General features: G+C 38.3%; 1 protein-coding gene across 1 annotated transcript in view; it reads left to right on the top strand.

The window, feature by feature from the left end:
- LOC116098786 (probable inactive serine protease 58) overlaps positions 1–1,751 on the top strand; it is a 10,036-nt gene extending 8,285 nt beyond the window's left edge. Inside the window, exons 4-5 of the mRNA XM_031381655.1 lie at positions 872–1,014; positions 1,488–1,751. Of these exons, the coding sequence (XP_031237515.1) occupies positions 872–1,014; positions 1,488–1,637 (293 nt within the window). The 3' untranslated portion in view covers positions 1,638–1,751. The remainder of the gene's footprint in view (positions 1–871; positions 1,015–1,487) is intronic.
- The last annotated feature ends 4,656 nt before the right edge of the window (positions 1,752–6,407 follow it).

Genomic DNA, 6,407 nt, shown 5'->3' with positions numbered 1-6,407 from the left:
AAAAAACCAAAAAAACCAAAATAAATCCTATCAAAAGTATTATACCAAACTTTCTATGTCCATATATGTTTAGATACACAATTTGTTACTGCTGAGTGAGAACATTTACTGAAGTCACATGATAAGCAGATTTATAACCTAGGCATGACAAACTATGAAACGTAGCTTAGATAAGTAGTAGTCTTTACAGATTAGATTTGTATAAGCACACTTTGCCTAGTGATACATTTCTCAGAACATTCCACTGTTATCTGAGGCATGATTTGAGTTTTTGGGCTAGCAAAATGGCTTTTCTAGTAAAGGCACTTGCCACCAAAACTGATGACCCGAATTCAATACCCAGAACTGACACAATTGAAACAAAATATTGAATCCCACAAGTTGTCATTTGACCTTCATTGATTCACTTTGACAAAAGTATGTGCAGACATGCACATACATGTGCACATATACAAACATATACAAACACTCAAAATAAGTAAATATTTTAAAAGAGTAATTTTATATACATTTTTATGTGATAAAATGTAAAGAAGATGAAATAAATACCCAACAAGGTTTGTAGTAGAAATTTTAAAGAAGAGTATTGCTACTTTTTCTTTGTTGATATTTATAATCTCCATACAATGTTTTCAAAACATTATGAATTATGCACAGTAGATAGAACTATACATCTAGTAATGAATAAATGAAGAACTTTGAAATTTACTTCTCTAACATGGAGATTCTGCATGAGGAACTCAAAGAGTGATTGGGGAATTTATAGCTACTTGCATTGAGTATTCTAAAGGATTAATTTATTCACAAAACAGGGGCTGGTTACAAGGTCAGAAGAACAGCTCTGAATCTAGTCTGCTTTTCTTTCCCATAGTTAGTGATCCTGATGTCTTGACATGGACAAATGAGTATTCTCTTTCCCCAAGTGACTGCTGGAACATTCTCCATCAACAGAGACAAGAAACAAGAATAAACATTATGTGCATAGGACATTCACTGAATGCATCTGCAACTAAGGTATTTTTTCTTTTCCATGCAAGAAGATAGTACAGGGCCCACTAAGAAGAGAGGTAGTGTTGGAATATCAAACATATCAAAAAAAATCCTCCACTGATTAAAGAGAAGAAAAGCTGAAGTCCCTCTCCTTGACTTAACATTCTGCAATGTACTTCATTCCCCTCCCCGATCTTAGAGTGGGAGGACTCTAGGGTGGACCATCTGTCCTTCTCCTACTTGTACTCAGGTTATATAAAACTTGAACTGAAAAGGGAGAGCATACAGCAGATAGAAGGAAAAGTTGTCATTTCTTCCATACAATGGATTCATCCCCCCAGATGATTTGGCTGCTGTTACATGCCATATCTTATCATTTCTTCCATACAATGGATTCATCCCCCCAGATGATTTGGTTACTGTACATGCCATATCTTAAGAGTTGTTCTTGATCCGTGACAACAAAGTGACATTGACATCTTATCTCTCTTGGTCAGGAAGTGTCAGCTGCTCCAGCCATCTGCAATGGGAGGGTGCATGGAATACTGGCCTGGGGGAAGGCAGGCGTAACCAAGGGAAGTGAAGGCTTCTTCACTGAAATTCATCCCTATGCAAGATGGATCTTAAAAATGATGCAGTCACACTGAGAAGTCGTACCACTCAGTATAAAATAATGCAATCTCTACAATGGAGCAACAACTCATCATATGTCTTCTTGAAAAGAATCCAAGGGAAAACACGCAATAAAGGATCACCAGAAATTTATGATTCCTTCCTTTATCATAGCACAAACTTTGAGAACAATAAGAAATTTAGTAACAAATTTGTTTTTTCACACACACACACACACACACACACATACAAAATGATTGATCACAAGACACTTAGTAGATTCTGATTGTACTCAGAGAAATGTGTGTGACTCTAAAGTGTCCTTTGTCATTATTCAGCCGATTCTGTAATCTTGCAATGATTACTCGAATGCAGATGATCAATAGTCTTCAGTGGAACAGAGTTCTAACTATTCTGCATGGTAGGAGAATCACCAAGGAATTAGACAAACTAGGGGAACAAAAAATAAACATAATTGATTAAAAACTAAGGAAGTATATAACTTATGGATCCACAAAAATATGTGTATATAACAAGACGAGGGAGAAAATAGGCTTTAAGGGAAGGAGAAATAAAATAATATAATTTTACATGCCCCGCAGTCAGTCGCTAGCCACATCTAAACTGCAAGCTGCTCTTTCCCCATCTCTTCCAATCTCATTCCATTTTTCCCAAGTCCTCCCTCTCTGCTTCCCTGACTGGTGCTCTGCCTGGAGCCTGCCTGGGCTGGAATAGGCGTTGGGACTCAGCATCGAATGCTGCTTTTAAGACTCATGTTTTCCAGATGTAGTTTGGACTTCTAGCTCTCTAACTAAACTGAATGTTTTCTAATAACTTCTAAACGATTCTTAAAACTTTCTTGCTTATTCTATGGTTAAAAAAAACACAAAACAAAACAAACAAAAAAAAAAACCACTGACTTCAGCAGTCTAGCTAAACTAGACCCCTGAGATCTCTCGGACACTGAGCCACCAACCAGGCAGCATACACTAGCTGGTCCAAGGCTAGCAGAGGACTGCCTGGTCTGGCCTCAGTGGGAGAAGATGTGCCTAACTTTGGAAAGGCTTGAGGCACCAGAGAGTGGTAAGGCCTGATCGGGAAAGGGAAGGGGCATCTTCAAATAGGAGAGAGAAGGAATGGGATGAGGAACTGTGGGAGAGCAGATTGGGAGAGGAGCAATGACTGGACTGTAAACAAACAAATCACTGGCTTATTTACTCTTTAGCTCTATGCTTTATAAACATTATAGCTCTGTGCTTTAACTCTTTATGCTTAAATAAGCACTAGGAAAACTTAACTCTTTCTTACTCTTCTGTGCTTCCTTAAGTGCTAAAAACTTAACTATTCTTTGTGCTTTAATAAACTCTAATATCTGGTGATTAAACATCACCAGATATTAGATGTTTAGCATCTGCTAAACATGCTGTTTAGCAGCTGGGAACTAAAATTATTGCTAGTGCTCCTTTCTCTGGTGAGCCCCAGAAACCTCTCTGGCTAAGCTGATTAACTCTTTGTGAACCAGAGAGGAAGGAAAGGAGAAGATTTAAGATACTTTATTCAGTCAAATATGCACAGACACATACACATTCAAACATTCATACAGTCACAGTCTGGCCAGGTATGACTGTCTGTCACTCAATAAGTATTCATCTCCGCTTAAGTATATACACATACACACAAACATATAGACAAACAGACATACATTTGGAAGGAAGGATGGATGGATGGATGGATGGATGGATGGATGGATGGATGGATGGATGGGCAAAGTTCCCCAAATCAAACCATTCAACAAACAACTTTATTTTCTTTTCCATGGATCAAATGGATCTCCATAGGCACCTGCATTCACACATAATACCCACATCTGCATACAGGAACACATGCACACATACACACAAAGACACACCTCTACATATGCTTAATAAAATGTTTTAAACAGGAAAACAGGAGGGTAATTTGTTGGAAAGAAAGGAGGCATGGGTTACCTCCCTATAAGTTATTGGTCAGGGAAGCCTCAGGCAACCAAAGTTACATAGACTTGCCATACCCTTGATTCCTCAGCACAACTATGTTAAGACTCTACTTCACTTTGTCACACACTTTGGTGAATCACATAGAGAAATCAATTTCAAACTGACCAGGACAATCTTCTGGATGCTAAGGGTGCCAGAAGTTGTCATTCAGTCTGAAGAAGAAAATGTATCAGTGATCTTACCCAGTGCTGTACCTTACATGCTACAATACTAACCTGTCAGTAAGAAGTACCCATTGGTATAATGACAACTTCAATGGGGAATAACAACTTGTTTCTGATTGTATCTGAAACACGTTTCAGAGAGAGTTCATGAATGGTACTATAAACCTAGTCAAAAGCCCTAGGTTGAGGAATGAAATGATGGGGGAATCTAATGTTTTTTGCTAAATGGTCATGTTTTCAAACTACATTCTAAACATGTTTAACCAAATAGATTTCCACAGCTCTCAATTTTGATCATAGGAAGCTTCCTTCGCCCTCTCTCTCCCCTCTCTCATACACACACACACACACACAGAGAGAGAGAGAGAGAGAGAGAGAGAGAGAGAGAGAGAACTTGAACAAAACAGAGGGTCAGAAAATGGAATAAAAATATGTAATGGGTGGTGGGATGAGGAACTAGGGATGCCATTTTCATTGTGTAAATATTTTCAATTCACTAGGTAAAAGCCAAGGAATATGGTTGGTTGGTTACATGGAAGGGTGAACAAACTTCTAAACTCTCTTAAGGCCAGCATCACCATATTTTGTCAGGGTTAAGTGAGATTACAGAGAGGAGGAAAATCTAATAGAGCTAGGATTATTTTTGAAGGTTTTTATTTTAATTATGTACATACCCATGTCTCTGTGTGAATGTCTATACATATTAGTGTAGAGACTAGAAGGAGTTAAATATCTGGAGCTAGAATGATTACAAGCCACCTGACATGTGTTCTGTGAAATGAACTCACCTCTTCTACAAAACCAGTAAATAATCATAACTGCTGAGCTATATCCCCACCCTCAAAATTAGTAACCTTACAAAATTTTTTATTTTACTTAATTTTTTCCATATATTTTGATATTATTTCTTCTCCTCCTACAACTTCTCTAAGATGGGAGACCATCTCTATGCCTATCTAACTTCATACTTCTCTCTTTCGCTTGCTCTCTCTTTCTCTCTCTCTTCAAAAACAAAAACAAAAACCAATAAGATAAAAAAGATGGAAAGACCAAATCCATCTGAAACAAAATACTAAGAAAAAATTACGGAGTACATTTTGTGATTTTTTGCTGGCCAACTACTCCTGAGCATAACGTTTGCCCTGAAGTATGTAATTAATATACCTTTGGCATGTAATTGCAGAAAACAGATATTTTCCTTTCCCAGTAGTTATCATTTGAAAACAGCTTCATGGTTAGGATAAGGCTTTGCACTTTTCCTGTGTGTTGGAATTTTGTCTGGTTTGAAACTGTACAAATCTTATGCATGCTGTCAGTTTCTGTGAGTTTATATGTGTATCAGGCCTGTTGTATCTAAAAGACAATGCCTTCTTGGACTCATCTAGTACCTTCTGATCTTTCTTCATTCTCTTCTGCAAAGATCCCTATGCTTTGAGGGGAGGGATTTTATAAAGATGGCCCATATAGGTCTGAGTATGCCAATGTTTCTCATTCTCTTTCCATATCTGGTTGCAGATTTCTGTTGTAGTAACTACTGCAAGAATAGACTTCTCTGGTGAAAATTAAGTAATGCACTGAGCAATGTATATAGCAATATGCCATCAGAAGCCATTTTACTACTATATCCCCTTATCAGAGTAGTAGCAGTAGATTTTCCCCTAAGACCCAGAACCTATTTAGTTTCAGTTTCTTGACCACTTTAGTAGTGTCAGGTATGGGTTCCATCTAGAGAGTGGACCTTACATTCCATTTAAAATGTGCTTGGTTACTCCTATGACATTTTTGCCGATATTACATCAGTATATCTTATAATCAGAATTGTGTTATAGGTCAGAGGATTTGCTGCTCAGTGATTAATGATTAATTTTCTCTTCAAGTAGAATGCTAGACAGTAGGGGGTGAGGCTTTTATTTGAGTGCCAACTTGATGGCTCCAATTTGATAACATAAGTGAGTGCTGTTTTCAGCAATAAGTCCTTGACATTAGATTGCAGAGAGTAACCAATAGTCGTGTTAATAGCCCATGATATTTCAAGGGTACTATGGGATCCCTTTTGTCCATAATTCCATACTATGTAAACTATTCCTATTACTTAAACATTGACTTGGTAGTACAAAACATCTAAATAGGGCATTATCTCCTCTATTACATGATGATTGCATTTATATTCCTTTAATACACAAATATATTTTAGTATATTTTCACTGTTTTTTCCAAAGGCTCCACTCCCAGGTGCTCTGACACACCCAGGATCAGAGGTAAGCAGGAACCAACATCTGTCCCAACACTGGGAGTAACTGGGACGAGCTTGACCAGGCACACAGGAACTCCACCCAGCCTAGTGACTCAGGTTCCTTCCGGTCTGTCTGGGTTAGTGTTCTGAGCAGACCTTGGGCTCAAGCTCTGCAGCCAGTCCCACAACACACAGAGAAAGCTACACTTCCTGGTGATCTAACAAGCCCAGGATCCCAGGATCCCAAAATCACAGGATCACAGAGGAAGCTTGACTCTAAGGAGTTCTGACACAATCAGGATTGCAGGAAGGACAGGCTCCAGTCAGATTTAGCAAGGGCAGGTAGCACTAGAGTTAACCAGATGGCGGGGG

Source organism: Mastomys coucha, unplaced genomic scaffold (genome assembly GCF_008632895.1).
Source record: "Mastomys coucha isolate ucsf_1 unplaced genomic scaffold, UCSF_Mcou_1 pScaffold20, whole genome shotgun sequence".
Lineage (NCBI taxonomy): Eukaryota > Metazoa > Chordata > Mammalia > Rodentia > Muridae > Mastomys > Mastomys coucha.
Note: the sequence above shows the minus strand (reverse complement) of the source record. Positions and strands in the feature narration are given on the sequence as shown.